At 44.6% G+C, this 23,006-nt stretch overlaps 1 protein-coding gene across 1 annotated transcript in view; it reads right to left on the reverse strand.

Annotated features, from left to right (window-relative positions):
• Positions 1 to 3,560: 3,560 nt before the first annotated feature.
• The window catches only part of LOC104269078 (inactive serine protease PAMR1-like), a 37,033-nt gene continuing 17,587 nt past the window's right edge, over positions 3,561 to 23,006 (reverse strand). Inside the window, exons 6-11 of the mRNA XM_009867112.1 lie at positions 12,348 to 12,518; positions 11,316 to 11,528; positions 9,860 to 9,926; positions 7,218 to 7,450; positions 5,539 to 5,834; positions 3,561 to 4,334 (exon numbers count right to left, since the gene is read on the reverse strand). Coding sequence (XP_009865414.1) covers positions 3,798 to 4,334; positions 5,539 to 5,834; positions 7,218 to 7,450; positions 9,860 to 9,926; positions 11,316 to 11,528; positions 12,348 to 12,518 — 1,517 coding nt within the window. The 3' untranslated portion in view covers positions 3,561 to 3,797. The remainder of the gene's footprint in view (positions 4,335 to 5,538; positions 5,835 to 7,217; positions 7,451 to 9,859; positions 9,927 to 11,315; positions 11,529 to 12,347; positions 12,519 to 23,006) is intronic.

Here is a 23,006-nt window from a genome sequence, read left to right on the forward strand (position 1 = left end):
AGGAGCCACTCGGCTGCAGGGGATGTGCAGCCGAGCGAAGCCACTTCCCTGGGATGCTGTTCTGTAACGGAGTTGATGCTCATTCCTGCCCTTAAAAATGGCAGGAGGCAGCTTCGTATACATTGCCTAGTCACAGAATCACAGAATGTTCGGGGTTGGAAGGGACCTCTGAAGATCATCTAGTCCAACCTCCATCCCAGCACACCCAACCACTACACCACAGCCTCAAGTGCCAGATCTACCTTTTTTTTAAACACCTCCAGGGTTGGTGACTCCACCACCTCCCTGGGCAGCCTGTTCCAGTGCCTCACCACTCGCTCAGTAAAGAACTTCCTCCGAATATCCAATCTAAACTTACCCTGACGCAACTTGAGGCCATTTCCTCTAGTCGTAATCAAAGGAATGTTTTGTCCCTTACCACAGACTGAGGTTTTCAAGGGAAACACGTTACCAGGGCAGTTCCGTTACGGCGATGAACGTACACCAGAGAGCATGTGCTTCAGTGTGGCTGTTTCTGTACAGCGCTGCTTTTCCACAAGGCACCCTGGCTTTTGGAAGCAATTTAGGGCATCCCCAGCCCCAAAAACGTACGGAGAAGCATAAATCCATGGGTGTGAGTAAGAATGCAGAGGCTGTTTTGCTCTCTCTTTTTTTTTCATAGCGATATCTTTACAGCCTTTTCCTCGGAGGCAAGATGTGTTGCCATCCACGTTGCGCTATTTCACACCATTTCTCCAACAGATGGCAAGATCTTCACCTGTTTAGAAAGAGAACTTTGAAATCGTTTTGCATCTTAAAAATAAATCCTCTCTATCAAAGGAATTAGCAATTCCAGCTCACAGATAGGGTTTTTTTCCAAAGATTCACCCCCTATTTTTCCTTATTGTTGTTGTTAGATGCTAACCCCTGTTCTGCTCTGGGGCTACCGTGGGTCACCTCATCCCGACAGGGTGGGCAAGCTGATCTGTAATTCCTACCAATACTAGGCACCGTACAGGCGCTTGGATGTGTCGAGGTGGCTACCCACCCGTACGAGTGGGCGTTATATGTAGAATAACAATAAAAATAAAGCACTATGTTGGCACTTAGAGAGAAGCCAGAATTGAATCTAAGATTCAAACATCACTGAGGTCCAGAAGTAGAACCAAATGCTACAGCTAATTCTGTAAAGGACTGTGCTAAAATCTGAATGCTGCCACTGAGAGAAACTTGCCGTTTGCTTCCTTCTCTTTCCTTTGAAGAGTATCACGACTGTAAAAAGAAGAGGAGGTGAATTCTCCTGTGCACGCACAGCTGTAGCAACCTGCTCCCATGGTTTAGATTCCATGAATTCCTTCAAGTTTCTCTTCAAGAATATACTTTTGCGCGATACACAGCCAGCAAGCAGCTACGTTGCTGCTGCCCAAGCCCAGCAGCTTTCGGCTGTTTGTTGCCAGATCTGTGAGTGGTTTGAATCCAAACGGGGATGGCATTCAGCAGCGAGGAGGAGTTAGAGGATCAGCAAGCACGAGGTGTGGCTTAGCTTCAGTAAAAGAAGAAGAGTGAGGGCTAAAGCTGGAGATTACACCAGACGTTTGCAGATGTGCGGACTGCCTAGTTCTCTAGTGGACACATCCTAGAGGAGGAAAAAGCGTTTACGGGCTCTTCTTGTCTCCCAGTTGTGGCGGTGGAGAACAGTGGCATGGACAGCAATGCGGCCACAGTGTCGTAACAGAAAAGAACCAGCTCACAGACCTTTATGATTTCTCTGTTAGAAGAAAATTTCTCTTATCCTTGGAGTGTAGTAACTTGCATTTAATGTAATTGTGGAGGAGCCCCGAGTGGGCAAGCCAGGCTCCAGTAAACAGTCCTGTTCCTTTCTCATTTCATTCTTTGTCGATAGTGTTAGGAAGAAACACATGTTGACTTTCTGCAAGTTTGCCATTCTCAAAACTGTCACCTAATTTCCTCTAACCCCTTGTGGCAGCGGGGGAGTACCACACGTTCATTGGCACGTGTTCATTCCTCCCAGAAGAGGAATGAACATCTTATTTTTCACATTTAATTCAGATTTTTTTATTTGTGTTGTTGCCATGCAGTTTGTCAGCCAAGCATAATCTCCTGGCAGGAGGAGACAGACAAAAAAGATGAGGAGAAGCAATACGCTTTGGTCGTATCCCTGAAACTTTTTCATTCGAGCAACTTCACCTGGTCCTACTGCCAGTGAAAACAAGACAATTACAAAAGCATAGTGCATTAAGTCTCTCTGCCCAGGAAAGCAAAAGATAAGTTAGGTGGAATGACCTCCATTACTAACTGTCCTTTTAGCAGCAATGTTCACATTCAAAAGTAGGTGGGAACTGCTGGATGCTGAGAAACTCTTAAGATTCCACAGCATGAGAGAGCTGGAGCTGAAATCAGACTTGTTGGCTTACGGCTGTCATAGCCATGCAAGAGGCGAGGCAGAGCGTGACCTCGGGACCCGCGTCCTTCCGGGTGAGAGTACTAAATCCTTTTGTCAGGTCTGCAGCCTTCACATCGAGCTATTGCTGCGAGACAGTTCAGCACTGTCGTAATCTGGAGGTCCTACAAATTCCAGGGTGTCAGAGGTGACTTATCCCAGGAGTCGTTACGGATGGGAGACCTTCCCCGGTCCCTCCTCCCCAACGTTTTCTAGGGCTCATCTCTAGTCTTTAGCCACAGTGGAGAATGATTTAGCGAAAGCGGCGATTCAGGACCATGAGGAGCCCAAAGTCTGTCTGCTGGACAACATGCCCAATGGGAGATCTTACACTTTCAGACCAAACAATCCAGGCAAGAAAAGTCTCTGCTAAGTGTGTGACCTGGGTCCCTTCCAACCCAACACATTCTATGATGCTGCGATTCCATGATTCTGTGATTCTGTGATTATTCTTCGCCCTGAAGAGCTACAGAGGAGCTGGTTTGCCACAGAAGTACGTGAACTGACAGAAACCAGAAGTTTTCTTGAGTTTTTCATAGGTCTTTGAAATAATCCACACGGAAAAATGTTTTTAAAAGTATGTTTCAGGTTTTCTTCTGTTTGGAATACAAAATGGGAGAGAACTCCTCTGTACAACTCATTGCAATGGTTCTTGTACAACAATAGCAGCAGTAGTAAGAAAAAAACAGTCTTGCTGTTTATGTACTCATTGAATTTTGTGCTAATTCTGCCTTTCAGCGTGACTGAAGAGTCCCATGCAAATAGACGGGGCCAATAGAGAGTCCCTAGCGTGTGACACAGATAAAGCAACAAGGAATCTAAATAATGTCAGACATGGGTATGTAGGTCAAAAAAACAAACCATGGTTTATTTAAATGTGTAAAGTACGTGGGAGGGAAAAAAAGATTACATTGTACTATGGCAATACAGACAGCACATACTGTAACAAGCTCATCCATCGTAATGAATTCAGGCTACTCTTCCCAGCCTCATAATCCACTCAGTCACACAGATCTCTGGGAGGGGCTTGCTGTTGACTTCTCTGGGGGACTCCGGAATACAGATTAATTTCAGTCAGAATGTGCTGTCCTGTTTCTGCGTGTCAGGCTCAGGAGCAGAGCATCATCCTCCCGCCAGGGGAGACACGCAAAATGTGGCAAAACTTCTCATGCACTAATACCCTCCGTCACGGATTAAGTAAAAGTAGCCTGATGGAACATCTGATCCTAGGACAAATTACCAGGCTATCTGCCTTAACCTTATCCCAGACGTGGCTTATCGCCGGGATTAAAAGCCTAAACCAGCGGAGACAGAGATATTACGGTAGTTACAAAATGCCATTTCCAGACACAGCTTTTTATTTCAGGTTCTTCTCAATCCAGTCTTTGAAGGGGAGCGCTTTGGTGTAGCCACTGTAGAGTTCTAGGCTGCAAGTTTTGTCATAGCCCCAGCTCACTAGTCCCATCAGGTGCCACCTTAGCTCAGGAGACGCTTTTCCTGGCAAAGTGACAGCTGCGATCCCGCCGGTCTCAGCAGGGCAGATGTTAGAAAAGGCTGTGTGGTCTGGTTCAGCACAGAACATGCTGTCGGTGATGCTGACTTGTATCCCGTTATCCTCGTACTGTTGCTCACACAGCAGTGAATCCACCATCCGAACGGCTCCCATGCGGATCGTGTCGTTCTTGTACCCGGGATCTCTAGCATCAGCCAACACCTTCCAGCCAGTAACCATTATTTTTAAATCCTCCATGGACGAAGTCAAGTCATGAGAAGATGACAAGCAAATGGGTTGGACACGGCTGCTGATTCTGGCTTTGTCCAAGAGTTTCAGGATAGCTATGTCGGAGTCGAGTAATATAGGGTCATAGTTGGGATGCACTATGATGGCAGAAATCTGGGGAGGAAACAGAGCAAGAAAAATCATAGAGTTAACAGCAGTGGCAAGCAAGCAGCACTCTCTCCATGCTAGTCTAATATGTGGTAGTTTATTTTGCATACTCCTCCTCTACCCTCCACTCCCAGAGTGCTCACTCAGGTGAGAAACACATGAGAAGACCAAGCATATTTTGACCTTTTTTTTTTTTCTGGCTTTGGTTTCAGGACAGTTTTTGTTGCCTGAAAGTCTTCCTAATGAAATCAGTCAAGGACACATTCAGCAAAACAGGGGGTTAATGTGCAGTTCAAGATTTCCCACTGTTTTCTGAAAAAAAAATTACCTGCCATGTCATCTTCAGCCTGTAGGATTTGAATGGAAGGGGGGGGCTTTGAGTTAAAATGCTATCTTTGGATTGAAGTTTAAGCATCTCCCCACACATTACATAATGTACTGCTAGCTTTCTGGATGAAACAATACAAGAACAAATAGGAATCCCATAAGGAAATATTGTAAAAAAAAAAAATGCATTTCCTTACAGAAGAAGTCTGAAAAAGCTGGAATTAGAGAAGGAAACTGAAAATGGGGAGGGGGGGAGGATGGAATTAAGTATGATTTCTCGGATAAAGTCCATTAATTAACTCGCATACCCTCTCACTCCAGAAAATGAGATGCACCCAGCCAAAATTGTGGTGTTTCTCCGTATTTTGACTTCAGCCTTCCTAGCTCTGTTAGAAAAACACAAAGGGCTCTGGTGAGCCTGAGGCACTATTTTAGGGGCTGGAGTCAGACATAAACTTCTTTCAGGTTTCAAGGTGTGCAGCCTTGGCCTAGGACATGAAATGCGCTTGTGGCATCAAACCAGGATCTGCAGCACAAGTGTTTCCCTCATAATTTATGCCAATCGCTTTGGACAGTAGCTGCCACCTCTTCTACTTTTTTTTCTGGCAATAGCACTTGAGACATTATGGTCCATGGAACCTGAGCACTTTTCTTAGTGATCTGCGTTAGTGGGGGAATACGTGAGTTGGACGGTGTCAGGGGAGTTTACTGAACTACAGCACGTGCCTTCCTTGTGCCACGACAGCGGTGGCAGCTGCGTTTCAAAGAACTGGGTGTAAAACATTCTATTGCTCAAAGGAAAATGTTTTTCTCCCCATACAAGATGTCCGTGACCCGCATCTGCCCACAATCATCGTTTTCCACTCCCAGCTGACTCGCTCACCCGCAGGTTCTGAATGGTCTTCTCATCCCTGTCTTCGTCTCTGTAGAATTTCCCCAGAACCACCTTGAGCTCCGCTGCCTTGAGCACGAGGGTCTTGCCCAGGTCGGTGACGCAGTGAGCGGCCACCACGACGGTGCGCTCGTTCACCAGGGCCCCGCTGCAGATGAGGATCCAGGCCCCTCTCCGGAGACTGTTCTCCTTCACCCCGCTGGCCATCCGATAGATCGCCGCTTGCCACGGCCACCGGGCAGGGGTCGCCGTCTTCTGAAGGGTAATGTTTTCTGCTTTCCCACAGACTGAGGAACATGAAGCAAGAATGAGGTAATGCTTTTACTCCACCAAAGAATCTGAGTATCGCTCTTGATTCCTGCTTGGGAGGGGCCAAAAGAAACCAGGGGGCAATGGTTAGCATGAAGGACAGCTTTCTAATTAACCTCTGCCTCCAACTTGCAAAATTATAAAATTATTTTTTATAGCTTTTTTTAAAAAAAAAAACCAAACAGAACTTCCAGTTTTTCCACTATTATCTGAATTCCTGGATGAAGTAGGAATGTGGACTGAGCACCTGAGCAGATGAATTTTCATGACAGCCTTACCAAGCTGCACTGTAATGAGATGACTGCATAAAAAAATGGAAAGAACACCCCTGACTCCTGCTTATAACGAAACACCATAAAGCCAGCAGTGCCCTAAAACTCACCCGAGGGAGCCGGAGCAATTGTGAAGTCCTCTCCTAGAACTGACCTTAGCACAGATGAGTTCATGTCTATGGGAACAGATTTGCCTTGCTACGAGAACTTTGAAGCAAATGCATCTAAATCAACAGCCATCCTCAGGAAAAGAGAAAGCTCTGCTCTGTTCTAGGAGTACGTTACCCAGGCTCAGGCCTGGGGTAGAATCTCCTGTATTAGGAGAGGTTTGCTTTAGTTGAAAGAGTTACATCATGTAATCACATGTTTTAGTGTCCCTTAGGACATTTTTTCTTTCCTGGGACGTAGCGTGTGCATGCCCATAGTGAAAAGGATTGAAAGTAATGCTTTGCAATACATGAGATGTTCTCAAAGCAAAACCACAATCAAAAACTCTAAAAATCTGCTTTATGTTAGGATCTACTTACCAGAGATTGATGTCAGTAGTGGCCTGTGCCAAATCTTGTGGTGTACCCACCTGACTCACACCGTGCACTGGCTCTCAACATGATTTTATCTGAACTTAGGATCTGCGGTACGAACCCTTCCTTGGGAGGGTATATTAAAGGAAGAGACTCTTTAGAATGCAGACTCTCCACTCCATTGCTAGAACTTTGCTCGTTTTGTCAGCTTTGTGCCAAAGCACAGAGATGAACAAAAAACCCCACGTTTGCAGTACATAACTTAGGAAAACATGAAGTGATAGTAGAAAAACATTTCCAGGTCAGGAGAGGAACTTGCTGTACTTTTTGCTCAATAGAAAAACTGATGGCAAATGACAGTGCTGAAAGCTCAAGCCCTTTACCACGGGCTGCACAAGTTCTACAAGTGGATGAAAAGTAAATCCTCAAAGCTTTATTGCTCCTATTTCCCAGCTGGAAGCACAGGCAGCCCACACCACTGGGACTCCCTAATTATCGAAGGTGAATCCACATCCTGTTCCCCCATCCTCCCAGAGGTGTGTGCGTTTATTTTCCCTCGGAGACTCACTTGGAATACACACAGGGGCTCTCCCACTCCATTTTCCTGTCTTCAGACAAGTTCTCCTGCTGCTCCCCAGGCGGCGGTAGAAAGGAGAAATGCACTCGTACTGGAGCTGAGTGTGCAGGTGCTGGTACCCCGGGGGAAGGTCTCCAAAGGGCAGGGCTGGCTTTTTGGTTGGATAGATTTCAAGCTTTTGCTTGCTGAATGCAGATGAGTAAAGTTGGTGCAAAGGTGTCTCCCTGTTTCAAGGCAAAAAGAACACAAGCTAATAATAATAATATCATAACAGTGATGTCTCTGTTTAGTCAGCTGTTCCGTCACCCAGTGACACACGCCACACCCACCAAGGGGAAGTGGGAAAAGGAAAGGAAATTGTGAGTTGAAATGGGAATGGATTTAATAAAATAAAAATAAGAGCCCTAACACGAAATTACTCGGAGTTATACTCGCCACGGATGGCCACGGACAAGAACAAAGTGTCGTCTCGACTTTGTTCTCACAGACCTGGGTGCTGCAGTCTTCTCAAAAACGCAGCTTTCCCGAACAGAGCACTGATTCTGTGATTCTATCCCAGGGAAATCCGGACAGATGTTCATTACTGTGGCTTTATCACCAGCTGTCTTAAGAGCCATTTGAAAGCATATAAAGCTTGCTCATGAAAGAATAAGGCAAAAATGTAATTCCAATGTCGTTTAGTAATACTGCCATTTACAGCCCCGCTATCTGATTTACAAAAATGCATGTACCCATATATAAATATATATATATGTTTATAAGTTTTCTATTTGTGTCTTTTTTTTCTATTTGTGTCTTTTTTATTATTATTATTTTACAGTTTCTGGATTGCAAACAGCTGCCTCTGAATATGGAATAGTTTTTTCCATTCACAAAAGAACTGAGATATCACATTTTTAAAACAAAGAAATTACACTTGAAGTTGGCATTGCCATAATTAATTCTCACTAGAGAGAGGTAGGCACATCTTTTCTCTAGTGAACATTTTAATAGGCAGTATTAGGAATCAATTCAGATTAAATCGTGTTGATAAAGTTGCCTGATTTTGCAGTTAACAGAGATAATTGCCTCACCACAGAGATTTCATAATTGCAATAATCACTAAACTGCCATTTAGAAATTGTACTGATTATCTGAAACAAGGCACATAATTAAAAAAATAAATATATGCACCAGCCTAGATATGGACCATAACTTGACTACAGTCATACTTAAATCTCCATCATTAGAACATGTCCTTTGCACTAATGCTTAAAAGCACATATCTACAGAAAAAAAAACCTCTTCATGTCTGAGTAACTCAGCAGGAATGAATTTCTGTTGAGATTTTGCTACTGTTTGCATCCAGAAAAGCCATAGGAATGTTTTTTCAGATGGTAATTTCATTTTTAATTACTGAGAGACACAGACTGCCTCCCTCATATAGAACCTGTGAGGCAATATATAACCGCGCTCGAGGAGAGTCAAGTTATGCAGAAGAGTAATGGCAAGTTTCCTGAGAGCTGCTGTGCTTATGCTTAGAGTGCCAGGGTCCCACTCCCTGCTCACACGTGGCCTCGCAATATTGCACAATCCACACTTGGCCTCACTATTAGTTAATCTGTGAAATGGACGTTCTGCCCGAAGGCATTAAAACGGTTCACAAACACGAGATGCCATCGCAGTGCGTTGGAGGTGAGGGCACGGACGCGCTCTCATACAGCTGGCGTTAATATCTGAAACATTTAGCGCAGAAAGACCCGTGTCCAAAAGCAAATTGAGAAATTTAAGCAAAAGACATCCCCTGATGGCTACTAAAGCCTCCTGGGGACTTCTTAGGGCCATCTCTACAATCATACGCCACAGAGCTGGGGAGTGGGAGGGTATCTGCGAAGTACGTGCTTGCCTTGTCCCTAACGCCCTCTCTAGGCATCTGCTACTGGCCGTTGGCAGACACAGGACTTTTATTCTGACCTGCTATGGCTGTTCTTTAAGACCAAAGATGAGGACACTTCCTGCACTGCATCTAAAAATAAATGGATAACGTACTGCAAAAAAACCCCAAGAAACTGAAATTAGAAATTACTATCTGGACAAAAATGGACCTGAACATTTCAGCATAACTGATTAAGACTGGGCTTTTGTCAAGAAATCAGAAGAAGGGCAAACCCAGAGGGGGTCCTGTCTTTCCTTCCTCCCCCTTTACTTTACTTCCTCCTGTCTGCCAGGCCCACCCCAAACCCACCTTTGTATCAATGGCAGGATATTGGCTGGTGAAACTTAGCGGGAGCTGGTTGCGCTGCTGTACCCCCTTCTCTTCTTGTGCTCTGCCCACTCATTGCTTCACTAAGACGGCACATGTTCCTGTTTGAAGGCACATTATTAGGAACTGTTCTCAGACTGGTCTCAGAGGCTGCCACAAGCTGGCGAGCCTAATTCCAGCACCGTCCAGCAGTTCGCACATCTGTAGCTCTGCACTGCTCCCCGGCTGCCTCCAGCAGGTTGCAAACCTCTGGTGGATCAGAGCTCGCCCAGCAGCTCTCCTTGGGGCTGTCCCGGGGGGTAGCGGTGGCTGCTGGGGCAGGGCGGAAAGGAGAGGAGGGGGAAAGCAGTCACACTTTGTCTTTAAGCTGTAGCTGATATTGAACTCTCACCTTGACTGAACCTGCATTGGAAGCACTTTCTGTCTCACCAGGTCAGAGATCTTGGGCTCTCTGCAGGCTAGAAAAAATACAACGTTGCACAGTACTTTTCCACATTCACAGCTCAAGTTAGGGTTCATACACATTTCCACTCTGTTCTAAGAAAAGAGGCTGTAAGTTACATGCATGAAAATAAAGATAGGCCCTAAAGCCTTGGAAAAATACCTCCCCCCAGATCACCTCATCTATTCCATTTATGACGGTGGAACTAACTTTTGCAGCGGCACCTTCAGCCAGAGAAGAAGATCATCAGCATGTCTGGATGCCAGATTGACACCACCACAGCCAATGATTGGGAATCTGAGCAAACTTTTGCAATAACGGGATTATACAAAAAAATAGTTTCCATCTGTGTAGCCACACGCAGCTAAATCCCAGTGACTCGGCATAGAGAGAAGGGCAGAAGGGAGATTCAGGATTTCTAATTTTGCGTATTCCGTTTATTTACTTTAATATTCAGGTTTATCAGCTCACATAACTCTGCCAGGATCTCCTTCCTGCTGCACACAGCGGAAGAAAAGGATCTTGCAGGACAGATTTTGTCTGTGTGCTCAAGCATGTGGGATTTAACAGTCTCTAGATCTTTGTGATTAAGGTATACGTTAACTTTTATGTCGCTATCAAATTTAACATCAATAGAGATGTTACTGTCAACAATAAAGATGCTTTCCATAGATGATTACATGCTTCAGGTAGAGAGTATTTCCATCTAAAATAACAGAATAAAGCAAATTTCCCACAGGACGACATATTTCCCAACATTATCATTACTTTAGTCTTCTAAAAAAAATCCATTAAAATACGTGTCAAACAATAGCTTTTGGAAAATGAATTTGGCAGTTCCTCAGCCCAAATTCATTCATTCACTCAGGGTTTCAGACATGCTTAGAGTAGCTCCAGGTCAGCATCACAATTTCTTTTCTAGGAAAGTATTTAAAGGTGTAGTTTACTGTTTTGCTGAACAGAGATCATTTAAGCACGTCCCCAAGTGGTTTTCTGATCCAAACCTTCAGGGCTGCAATCTGTGGGCTTGGCCCTTTACACTCCTGACTTAAAAGGACTGTGAGAGGAGAGCTGGGCCCCATGACAGCAACTCTGAGGAGACATTTATTTCCTTCTGCTTCAGTTCCCTCCAGATCTTTCATTCTGATCTGATGCAGGTTTGATCCTGAGTGAGGGTAGTATGTTTAAAGATGGAAACATCTTCTGGAATCACAGGCACCTTCTCTGGCCGAGTTCAGCAGCCAGCAGAGATGGCAAACGACCAACCTCCTATCAGGTGTCAGTCAGACACTTTATTCTTAGCAAAAATGATTGTTTGGCGGGTGTAAATTATATAAAATAAACTCCAGTGAAACTATAGCACCTTTTGTGAGTTGTGGTTAAAAAAAATAGGATTGTAAGCTACCTTTTATGCAGATTGGCTGCTTCCCTGACCATTCTCCATCATCTTGGCAGGTCCGCTGTTCATTCCCACTAAGAACATACGAGTTGTTACAAAAGAAAGCAATGACTGTGCCAATTTTTGCATAGCGTCCGTTCAAGAGCCCAGTGTCTTCCACTACTCTTCTGTAGCCATTCAGTGGGCCACCAGGATCTGAGCAGTTTTTTTCATCTCGAACTAATGATAGGGGGAAAAAAATAGTAACCATTTCATCAGGTTCACAGCATGATTTTCACCCATCAGATTGCTTGGCATCGCGTTCAGATGTTACTGCACAATCTACACTTGATTAAAGATGCCTTTTCAAGACCCATTTGGGATCTCTGTCTTCACAAAGATCAAATAATAAAGAAATGGCAATATACAGGTGTGTGTTTATAACATACACTTTAGTCTTCACCAAAAGCGTAAGAATCTCCAATTGTTAAAAAGACCTTAAAACGCAGCTGACAATCCTGAAGAACCTTGACTTTGCATGATGTTAATGTCCCACTAACACTAACAGGGCTACTTCGAAAGCACAAATGGATGCACTTAAGCTATTTGTGGGAAATAGGCCCTTGGCATGCTTCTCCCTTTTCTGTACTTTCAGTACCTCGCTGGACTTGGATAATAAAACTAGGCTACTTAATTTTAGTTTCCTAGGACTGAGAGAAAGATCTCAATAATCCAGGGAAATATGGGAATTGAAAGAGAGCATATAAATATATGTATTTACTGATACTAAAAATTTAATATGGAAAGCTTACTCGTGCTAGAGTCTGCCCATAAAACCTCTTTTACGTTCTCTTCCCCTGTAGGCAGGGAATTGCCCACAGGAGGAGGCCTTATTTGCAAGCTGCTTTCTCCCTGCTGCTTCTTAAAGACAGCAAGACAGAAGAACATCATGTTAAGCCACGGGTCTACCAAAGTTCAAGTGAGGCTTGGATATTCCAGTTTCACATGAATACATTGGCTGAAACATTTGATGAGAATCAAAACTTAAAGTGACCTTACCACATTCAGGATGATGCGCTGACCAAATCCCGTCAAGCTGACAGTGGGCAACACGGCTGCCTTTTAAGCTGTAACCTGCGTTGCACTTGAAGTAAACCTGGGCCCCGTATTTAAAGTCATCTCCTTCCACAATACCATGAGCGGGAGCACCTGGAGTCCTACACATCACCACTGACAGTTCAGATATTTCAAAAAAATCCACTTTATTACAAAAACAGGACTGTGTTAGGATGAGTCTTTATTTAGAACATTGAAAAAAAAACCATTTAAAATGGGCACAGGAGTCAAAATCATATGTCGATCTTTAGGAGGTTGTTCAGATGTCCGTTCTACACACACGTACATGTACAGCACTTTTCAAAACACACCTAGATCCAGTCAGTTCTACGGGATTACTCAGAAGCGTGGTCACGTGCAGGCGTGTATCATTAGGGCTCATTTGCTCAGAATATTAGTACTTGAAGCGCTTTGCATCTTAGCATTGAAAATACTGAATGAAATCCCGTGCTTGACAAAGAAAAAATTTAGATACTTGAAAGCCTTATACTGAAATTCTTTCAAATTCTTCTTTCTATTTTTAGATAGCTTTCTCCAGATAACTTCACCGAAGTACTAAAGCATCATTATTTGCATAGATCAAACATTATCATAATGACATTTAAAAGGAACCTTGATATTTACCAAACCGTGATATTTTCCCCTTCCACAGGGATTGCTCTATTGGCAAAATACGTACAGACACTGGCCTATTTAACTACCGCAAGTAGCAGGCATCAGATTAAACATCACAAAGCAAGATTTCTCTGAGAGCATCAAACCAGCCGTACGAAATGAGAACAAAGGTCCATCCAGCACAGCGATGTCTTTAATGGTGGCAAACAGATTTGACGGAAGGAAGGATACTGAGCACTTTCTTGGCGTATTCTGGCAGCATTCAGCATTCTGGGGCTCAAGAACTACCTGAACTACAATTTTTTTTTTTTATATAACATACGCTGCTGATCTTTTTCCTAACATTAATTTGCCCAGGTACTTTCTAAACTCAACAACATAGTTCGTGTCCACAACATGCTGTGGCAGTGACTAAGACTAAGCATTGTGTGAAAAATGCACAGCCTTGCTCTGGCTTGGGTTCTAGCCTGCCAACCGAGCAGTTCTTCTGGCACTCTGCTTTCCCCATTATGAGAGGTAGAGAACATCCACGCTCTGTTCACTTTCTCCAAGTCACTTTTTAAGACCAATCTGCTGCAAGTAGAAACTACGACAGTGTCGGAAACACAGGGTTCGGTACCTACACAGTTCCCCATCGCTATGTGTGTCTCTGGTTTGCCTGGCCATTTGTTGTGGAAAGCTGCAAGATTTCGATATGCACAGGAGCTTTTTTACCTGGGAGCTGTGATACTCAGGTGAAGACAGATAGATAAGCGCTAAAGAGATCATCCCCACGTTACGGTTTTACAATCTGACCTGTTCTCATAGCCTTGCAGCTAGTTGCTTACTAACCCACAGCCAAATTTTGGTCCTTATACCTCCAGAGGAAAAACCTTTCTAAGGCCTCAGCCCTAAAATTCTTACACAGAGCACGCATGAATGCATCTGTTTATATGGATTATAGACCATCCAATTATTCATGTAAGGAAGAGATTCTTGAGTAACAGTCCTAAGCAGTAGCATTTGCAAGAACAAGGCCTCACAGCAATTCCCCTCAGTTTACGGATTACTGCAAACATCAAGCAGTGGGTCAGCAGAATCGTCGGTGAGCTAGTGAGCACAAGCCTTGGAAAGAAAAGCTGTCTAACATTTAAGCATTAGAGAGGGCTCAAGTTCACTGCTCCAACTCAAAACACATCCAGTTAGGGGAGCTCAGCGTTTGCTCTTGGCTGCAGGTGTTCTGCATCTGTGTCATCTTTGGTGAAAGAATAACGAGAAAGATTCAACCAAATCCACTCCTAGCCCTTGACATTTCACATGTGAAACGGGCACACAAGCACACACAGAAATGAAAGGGAAATAATGGGAGCATTTGGGGAGACTTTCTAGGAGTTTTACATTCTCAGAACACTTGTCTTCCCAGTCACGACCTTTGTATTCCCAGTCACTCCCTCCATACCTTTCTCCGAACAGCAATTCACTTCACTACATTTATATTTCTTTCTTTCAATATAAAGTCACACTCAGCTTGTCAAATGAGTAAAGAAGATGATTAGAAACATCTGTGCACCACTCAGAGCTCTCCTTTTTATCATAAATACAGGTTTTCTGTTTTGCTTGTGGTCCAGTTCAGCTCTGCAGAACAAATGTTTTGGTGCTTTTGTGTTCTAGGCTCATCCTGAAAAAAATGTCACCAAGCTACACTTATTTTTTTTTTCCCCACAAACTTGAAGTATTTGTTCTTGCTCAGTCTCCTAAGTGATTAGAATATTTAATTTCTAGTCCTTTTGATTTGCTCTGGTTGCCAGACTCTCTTTAGATTCTCTGTGCCAGTGTGACCTAGCTGGAAAAAACTCTGGGTTTATTTATGATCTAAATTCCCTGTTTCATGCACAGACCCATTTAGTACTGGAACTATGGCCCAGAGTGGAGGATATTGAAGCAGAAGGTCAGGAAATCTAACCATAGCTATAAAACTGTGGCCACGGGCAAGTTGCTTTATCTGCTGTAGCTAACAAATGAGAACACCCCTTTCCTCCCAGGGATGTTACAAGCCTTGGCTGATCCCCACTTGTGTCACCGAGTCACCGTGAGGCTCCTCTGACGGCAAACCAGCTATTATGAACAGACATGCCCCTTTTGTCACCTATGCCTTTATCTACTGCTTTCTGTGCTCTCTTACAACACAGGCTCCTCCCTCACGGTCTGTCCAATTCTTTAAATTTTGCCACTGGTGGCACAGCCACTCATTTTGAATTTGGATCATTTTTAAAGTTCATTCTTTCTACAAGCTAAGTGAGGTTTGAATCTTGAGGCGTCCCCTGCGTCCCAGTAGCACAGCTGAGCTCTCTGCTTTCAGCCTGCCGGCCACACACAGCTACTCTAGTGCCTGTCTCTGCCGCTTTGGTTTGAGCACTGGAGCTTTTTGACTTGCCTTTTATCCCTTCCACCTGTTTCAGGCAGCTCTTCTGCACTTTTTTCCTTTACTTGCGAGCACTTTAGGCAGTGGAGTTTAAAACTGTGACTGTGAAGAGAATCCCAGCTTCTGTGTGCTCCGTCCAATTCTCTCTAATCTTTCTGTGGATAGCTTCGCATCAGGAGCGTGAATTTGACTGGCTCTGAATTTTAGGAGAGCCTCCTTTGTTTGAGATATTTTACTGAAGCCTTTCAGCACTCTCTCCTGGCATATGGCTCTACCCAGCTCTCCAGCAGACGTTTCTCACAAGTCAAAAAGAAAGGAAAAGACCAGTTTGGGAATGTCATTCATCCCTAGCTCAGCCCTTACCCTTTGGATACACACGCTGGCCATAAAATCCAACCACCTCAGCTGGCTGATCCTCTTCAGTTTCTAAGCTCTCCAAGATATCTGATGTGATTTCAGATTCCCTTGCCTGGGCAGGATGGGTCTGGTGAAACGTACCAAGAAGTCAGCAGTACACACACCCTGCCCAACTGGAACAAAGAGTGTCAGGATTTCAGGTTGCAGCGCTCAGTCTCTGCACCCTTCTCTCCACAAGCAGAAGGCCAAAGCCACCAGGAAGCCAGAAAACAGTGGCTGCAAAATTCTGCGACGAGATGGACAGCCATATATGAAAGGCATTCCTTCAAGGTCTGCCGAAAAAATCCTGAGCAACTCAGAGACTCCGTGAAGGTCAGGCCAACCCCACTCTTCCTGCCATGGTGTCATCACACCTCTAAAGATTTTGGTGAATTTATACCTAAAACACAATAGGAAAACTGCGGAAATTTCAGGGAAAGATGAAACTAATGTTAGGGAATTATAATCTGGAGAGTGACTAAGAGGTACGAATCACCACCCTGGTCATGCAAAAGCTAAGAACTATGATAATCTAAAAGCAAAAAAAAAGAAAAGATACAGTAAAATGTTTAAAGGGAGACAAAGAGTTATATACAGGCAGGATAAAATTGAGAACAGGAGAATTCTTACTCAAGAAAACTCTGGGAAAGTACCCTCGACAAATACTTGAAAGGCATAGTATGATATAAGTGGAAATGAAGAGTCTCATCATTTGAAAACTGGAATTCCAGCGAAAAACACTCAAACGTGGAACAGACTTTTTAAAGAACAGGGTGGTACCAGCAAGTGCGTTATGAGCTGAGGGGTGGTTTTTTTGTTTTCATTTCTCCATATTTTGCTACACAGTGCTGTTCCTGGGAAGTTCCACAATTAATCTATACGGGCATACAGGAAAGCCTTGCACCTACAGGGTCTGAGGTGAGTTTTGACCTGATACAGCTCTGTATAGTCAATAAAAGAGCAAAGCAGGAAGGTGTGAGCAAGGTGGCTACAGGCACCTCTGGCAGAAACGCTCAGTTGTGACAGCCCAGTTGTTAAGAGCATAAAACCCAGAGCTGCCTCAAGTATCTACTGAACAAACTCACGAATCTCCAATAAAATTTATTACCCTTCTTCCCCCTTAATTTGGTGTCTTGGAAAAAAAAAACAAACAAAAACCACAACAATGTTTCTGACCTATATGAAACAGTAAAATGGTTCCACATTTCACAGACAACTTTCCACAATCTGAGAAAAATTATACTAGAGGAACAGTAAGTTCCTGAATTTTTAAGTAAAATATTCCATTATTAATAATGACAGTGCAAATTCATCTCCCTTTTAAATTATAAGTAAGTAATATTCCTTGGATTTGAATTATCTGCCACTTAGAAATAGTTTCGATGCTCATTTTATCATCAGTGAGACAAATTAGATGATCTCTTGAGCTACACTTTTCTCTCTTCAATGTCCTTCAAGTCCTGCCGGATGGAATTATCATTTTGTCCCAGGGTCCCTTCATTAAATGAACACCATTTTTTTCTGCTGCCTTCCTCTCACTTCCTTCTTAAATAATATATACCCCCTCACACATACCATACATCATCTCTAAATTCTGCACAACTTTTCAATAATATATCGCGTGCCTGAAATAAATCTCATTTCTCATCGCTGGTACTAAGAGAAGGTTTACTTTTCCATTTTTTGTTCCCTCTGTTAGGTGGAAGAACTCGTAACCGTATGGGGTTTTGTTCTTAATTTGCTTACAGGATCCTTCAATACTTCTGCTGCTAAAGAAAAGTATCGTGTTGCGTGTTCCCAGGTTGGAGTTTGGCTTTCAGGCTGACCCATGCTGAGGGGTGCAGCACATTGTGGCTATCTAGTAGCGGCTCTGGGGAACATTCTTCTAAATACTTGTAATACTGCTTTCGCGTGACGTCTGCTGGCATGACACTGAACGTGGCCACAGCAAGTGCTCTTGCTCACCAGCACGGGAGCAGAGCAGCTCCTGCTGTTATGAATTCTAGCCTATGTCTCCTGCAGTGGAAGAGAGAGCTGTGAACTTCTTGGGGACCCTGAGTGCCACTGTCCCAGCCAAACGAGTCCAATGACTGCCACAGAAAGGCCGACACTGGGGAAATTCAAACACCTCAGGAAGAGCACATTCTGCCAGGAGAAAGCCTAAGTGACATCCTTTTCTCACGTGACCCAGCAGGTTCCTAAAGCCATGGCAGCCCCTAAGCCAAAGAAATGCTGCTCAGGGAACCTCAGGATTTTGGACCCTGAGATTTGGGATTCCCTGCTCTGCAGCAGTGGCTGGCAAGTGCTCTGGAGCCAGAGAACCTGCAAGCCCCAGAAATCACAGCTCAGGATGCTGCTGCTGGAGGGAGCGGAACACGCAGAGTACATGCAAGTGATTTTTTTGTTTCCTCTCCGATTAGGAAAATAATAACATTAAAAAATACAGCAGAAAATATAAATTTATTTGAAAATTTACCACTTGCAGAGTACACGCAAGTGATTTTTTTTGTTTCCTCTCCAATTAGGAAAATATAAATTTATTTGAAAATTTACCACTGTGAAACCATTCTAACAGAAAACTCCCAGCCAGCCCTACCTATGCGCACTTCACTGATATTTGCAGTCACTGCCTATGGCCAAGCCTGCTAAAGTCACCAGTGGCAAATCTCATCAGGCTTGGCTTGGGGCCTGGGAGTCTCTGATGTGATCAAATCCTTTCTCTTGGTTTAACTTTTGCATCGAGGGCAAGTCTGATTACATGACTACCTGAGCATCATTATGTAACAGTTCTTAAAGCTTATAAGCTCTGCATTTCCAAAGTTTTTTTACAAAAGTGGTGTCTGTCTGCTCTTTACCGCAGGGGAAGCTATGGGATGGAGTTACCAAGTGATGTGATCTTCAAGGTCCCTCCTAACCTCAACCACTCTGTGGTTTACCTGAAGGCAAACAGCGAGTGAGTGGCAGAGCCAGGAACAGTCCTGGCACCTCCAGATCTCCTTACTGTGTTTACATTTAAACTGCCCCAGCTTTGGGCAGAAATCAGCATTAAATAATTATACCAGCGCATAATCTCCACATTATTCTCAGGAGCAGCGTTTAGTCCAAAGACGATGGAGCCAGGTGGGAGCAGACAGCTCAGTGTGTGCCTGAACACAAGGCACAGGAGCCCAGGAGGGAACCAGCCATGAAGAGCTTAGCAGTGCCCTGTGAGTGAAGAGATCTGAATTCAGGCTAACAAAATTTGTCATCTTCTCTTGTAACAGAGTTTATTTCCTAATCTTGGCTCATAAGCCCTGCCAGTCCATGTAAATCTCTGTTGCCATTTATTTCTACACTTATCCCTTCTCTCCCCAGCATGCATCCATGAGGTGAGGACGTCCCAGGTTCTAACAGGGTTTGCTGGCAGAAAAGAGCTGACGTGGGGGAGGACTCAGATGGCTTGCCTGAGACATCATCCCTCTGCAGCTTGGCAGAGCAGCCCAGAGATGGTTAACGCCTTACACATAAGCCCACGGAGACTAACTTTAGCCCCAAGCATATGGACAGTGGCTGTCGAAGTGGTTTTGGAATGGCTGTGTCCTCGAGAAGGGAACGAGTTGAGGGATTTCTGCAGGCTGTGGTTCAGAGTGCTCAGAAGTGCTCTTTTATTCCTCCTCATAAGCAGCGAGCAGGCCTTTCGAGCAAGCGTATGATTTTGGAGGTGGGTTTGATGGAATAGTCTGTCAGCATCAGGGACATCAGGCCATCCTGCCATGCTGAGCAGTGTGCCCTGCGCTCCTCTGCACGGGGCTGCAGGATCTTGATGGACCAGCTCACACACACACCACAGGGCAGGAGCCCTGACTCCAAACTTACGCTTTAGGAGCCCCAGCGCTTTTGTCTGCCTCCTGTCTGCCTTCAGGGTTCTCTGCATGCTGGGATCACGGGCACATCATAAGCCTGCCGAGAGCAACGCTGGATTCCTGAGCATCCTGCAGCACCTCGCCGAGCCAGCTGTGTAAGTTGTGGCAATGTCCTTCCCTCTGTGACACTTTGCCTGAGCCTGCAATTGTGCCCACACAGGCTTTGTTCCTACAAGGAGCTCCATTCACAGTGGCAGTACTTACGCTCAGGAAAGAGCCTGGTATCTTCTGATGCTGCTCTCAGGATCAACTCTCAGCCAAAGGTCTCGTGAATAAATGGCAGCAAACACTGCAGCATGCACCATAGGGACAATAACCTTCCTGAACTTCCCAGCTCTCCATGTCTGAAGATGATGCCTACCATGCTTGCTTATCTTCTTTGTTGCCCCTCAGAACTTCTACTTTTTGGAGCTGGCAGGCTCTGCATTTTAGGGGAAAAAAGAGTGTAGTGGCAACTTTCACAAGTAGAAATTAGACTGGGGTGAATAAGGAGTGCTAAGGTTTGAGTTGAAAATTATTTTTTTGGAAGTATGACTCTCAAAGCAGAGAGCAAATACATGCAAACACTGCAGCAGATCCTGTACAGGAAAGGGCAAGGAAACCGCTGCCAGTTCCACAAAGGTCCCCATGCAGAGGAGATTTCAGTAGCTAAAAAGTGCTTAAACAGGTGTTTTCAGTATCAAATACAAGTCCTGAAGCGGTAACAAGGATCACTCCCCAAAAGCATCCCCCTGCATTGCAGTAGCTTTCCTTCAGGTTGCTAGCAAGGGAGGATTTTGGCTAAACTATCTCTGCCCTCATTCCCTCGTGTTTCAAAAAAGAGGAAACTCTCCACCCTTCCCCTGTGCCTCTTGTGATGCCCCAGGACACACTCTCCCAGCTCCAACCACAGCTCATGCAGAAACGCTGGGATAGACAATTCACCAGAAAGATTCTGACCTTAATTTATCCCCCATGAAAGAGTCCTAGAAGTTCAAATCTCCTCTAGTTGTTGCATTTTTCCAGCCCTCACATTAATCCTGGAAATGTCAAAGGAAATCATAACAAGGGCAGCTGATCAGACAGCCCCAAGTACAAGAGATAGCAGATTTCTAGTCCTGCTCTCTCGGCCTCTTTGTTTTTGCTGTGGTTCCAGCACCAGCTAGGAATAATTACATGAAACTATGACGTAATCCCTACAGAAATCCAAATCTTTTCATTCCCTTCCAGCCAATTGGAACTCCCGCTTGATGTTTTTCAGCTCCCGGCTTCTGTGAATGAGACCGTATCCATGTGAAAATATGCTTGGATCACCCACTGTGATTTATTCATCCGGAGGCAATTTGGAAGTTGTTGCTTACAATTAGCCACTTGATCTTTATCAGCATTGTTCCTACCCCTTAGAAAGCTGTGTCTCTGGATACAATCTTTCCAGTACTTGGATGGCCTATTTAATTACACAACTGGACCTGTTTGTGCACAGGATACGAGCGAGGGAAATCCTAAGGATCCTCAACATCCCCTTTCTCTAATGGCAGCAAGAACTAATATTTAGAATAAGTTCCCCAGTGTGTCCCTTGGAAAACATCACAGTACCACGCTGCAGAGGAGAGCACTATCTGCTCAGGGGGAAGATTGTAGGGCAACAGAGAAGCTGCTACACTCATTATTACACTAAATTACAAAGGAGAGTAAATTGTCTTGAGGTGATTCGTTTTGGAGATGTTGGCTTGCCAGCTAAACAGGGACAATGCCGAGGCAACGGTGGATGCAAAAGACACTCTGAAGAAATGCACGTTGCTTTGAGACAATGCTTGTGAATGTGCATTAACTGTAACAGGAAAACACTACTTAGTGATGCAGATTCACCCTCACCTAGCTGACAGAATAGTTTGTTCCGTTTTTTGCAGGAATCTGAGATGGATTTCAGACCTAACAGAAGATCTGGCATTGCCTGTTTAAGAAAAAGAGATGGAAATTACCAAGTGGTGAGATGAGAGCGTAGGGAAAAAGAAAATGAAGGGAATTAAAAAGCAGGAGAGTACTAAGGAAGTAGAAGGGCAATTTGGTTGGCTGTGAAATGCAGTTCCTGAGAGGAGTATGGGAGCCATAAGAAAGAGCAATTGGGATACTGTCTGGTCGTTTGTATCGTCATTCCCGCTGCTTGGGGCCGTTCTGCCTTGGCAGGGGTTTGTATACGGGGATGCCGTGCCCAGGAGCGCAACAAAGGGAAGTGGGCAAGGTAGCGTGCCTCACTTGCTTCAGCGTAAAATCCTCAAGAAGAAATGAGGCCTCTGAATGAACTTCGGGAGGAAAAGAATGAAACTGTCAGCATTTAAGCACGCTGGTTGTTCCAGCAAACTTTCAAACGAGTTTTAAGGTTACCCCAAAGCACTGCAAGAACACGCAGCCTGCATGCTTACACTTCGGAAGCTACGAGCAACACCTATCGGTAGTCTTCAGAGAGGACAAGGTTAGAGACACAGACCTCAAACCTATAGCCTGCTCCGGGCTCTTCTCTCATTTCTTCTAGCTCTAAAGAAACCCCTCTCAGCTAGGAGGCAGAAAACATCTCCATCAGCAACTCATCACTGTATGCCAGCCCCTCGTTGCCTGTGAGCCCTGCGGAGGGCAGGGGAGGCGTGGCAGTGGCGCACACTGGTTCTCAGGCCTGCACCGAAGAGCTGCTTTATGCCACCTGTTACCGCAGACTTGTCAGGGGGACTTAATCTCCCAAGTGATTCAGTGATGAAATGACGGGAAAAAGGATCTTTGTCCCATCCAGCATCGCAAGAATGTAGCTCATTCCAACCTGTCCTCCTGCAACACCGATTCATCTTTCCACACAGCAGGGAGAACCCTGCAGATGCTTTTACTTCTAAGGCCTGTTAGGAGACCAAGGAAAAAGATCGGGATCATTTCGGGGTGGGCAAGTGGAGATTCCCTGCGAACCCATTTGATGTGCTTTAGAAATACATCTCTTTTCCTAGGGCAGGCCTACCCTTGGATGGATTACATGAACAAAGAGACAATTTCTGGTTTATTTAGATAATTGCAATGCCTGGGGCTATGCTCTGGGCAGAATACCGTGGGGGGTTTATGACACGTTTCACTTTCTGAAAAACTAAAAAACCACCTAGTTAATAGACACTGAGAAAATAGCAAAGGGACAGGAGGAATTGTCAGTAAAGAAGATGTCCTGCCTCTTTCCGCCTTGCTGTCACCTACACTTACTCACTGGATATTAAAAACACTGTAAAAATATGAGATCAAACACTCCTAAATGACACGGGCAGCTTTCTCCCAGAG

Source organism: Apaloderma vittatum, unplaced genomic scaffold (assembly GCF_000703405.1).
Source record: "Apaloderma vittatum isolate BGI_N311 unplaced genomic scaffold, ASM70340v1 scaffold14083, whole genome shotgun sequence".
Lineage (NCBI taxonomy): Eukaryota > Metazoa > Chordata > Aves > Trogoniformes > Trogonidae > Apaloderma > Apaloderma vittatum.